Below are 382 nucleotides of genomic sequence, written 5' to 3'. Positions count from 1 at the left end.
GGTCCCTTCCCACGCAACACGATTCTGACCAGGACGGAGTGACCATCATTGGCATGGGGCTGCTGGCAGCAGGGAGGCCCCAGCTCTGCTTGCAGCACCTACCCCACGAAGCAGCAGAAGACGCCGAGGAGGAAGCTCATGAGGCCGATCTCGTAGGTGATCTTGGTGGTGATGGCCTGCTGGCAGTGGGGACACACCGTCTGCACCGGGGCGCCCTGGAAGATCTCCCCCTGCAGCACCGTCACCGTGGTGGCAGTTCCCGAGGGCACCAGCACCGTCGCCGAGTGGCCGCCGGGAGAGGGGTAGTGGCCCGGGGCAGGGTAGTAGCCCATGGGGGGGTGAGGGCCTGGGGGTGGGTAATAACCTGCTGGGAAGCAGAACC

At 66.0% G+C, this 382-nt stretch overlaps 1 protein-coding gene across 1 annotated transcript in view; it reads right to left on the bottom strand.

The window, feature by feature from the left end:
* Positions 1-371, bottom strand: part of CDIP1 (cell death-inducing p53 target 1) — an 882-nt gene extending 511 nt beyond the window's left edge. The window contains exon 1 of the mRNA XM_008948830.1: positions 103-371. Within this exon, the coding sequence (XP_008947078.1) occupies positions 103-332 (230 nt within the window). The 5' untranslated portion in view covers positions 333-371. The remainder of the gene's footprint in view (positions 1-102) is intronic.
* Between the last annotated feature and the right edge of the window lie 11 nt (positions 372-382).

The sequence above is a fragment of the Merops nubicus genome, unplaced genomic scaffold, assembly GCF_000691845.1.
Source record: "Merops nubicus isolate BGI_N331 unplaced genomic scaffold, ASM69184v1 scaffold49501, whole genome shotgun sequence".
Classification (NCBI taxonomy): Eukaryota; Metazoa; Chordata; class Aves; order Coraciiformes; family Meropidae; genus Merops; species Merops nubicus.
Note: the sequence above shows the minus strand (reverse complement) of the source record. Positions and strands in the feature narration are given on the sequence as shown.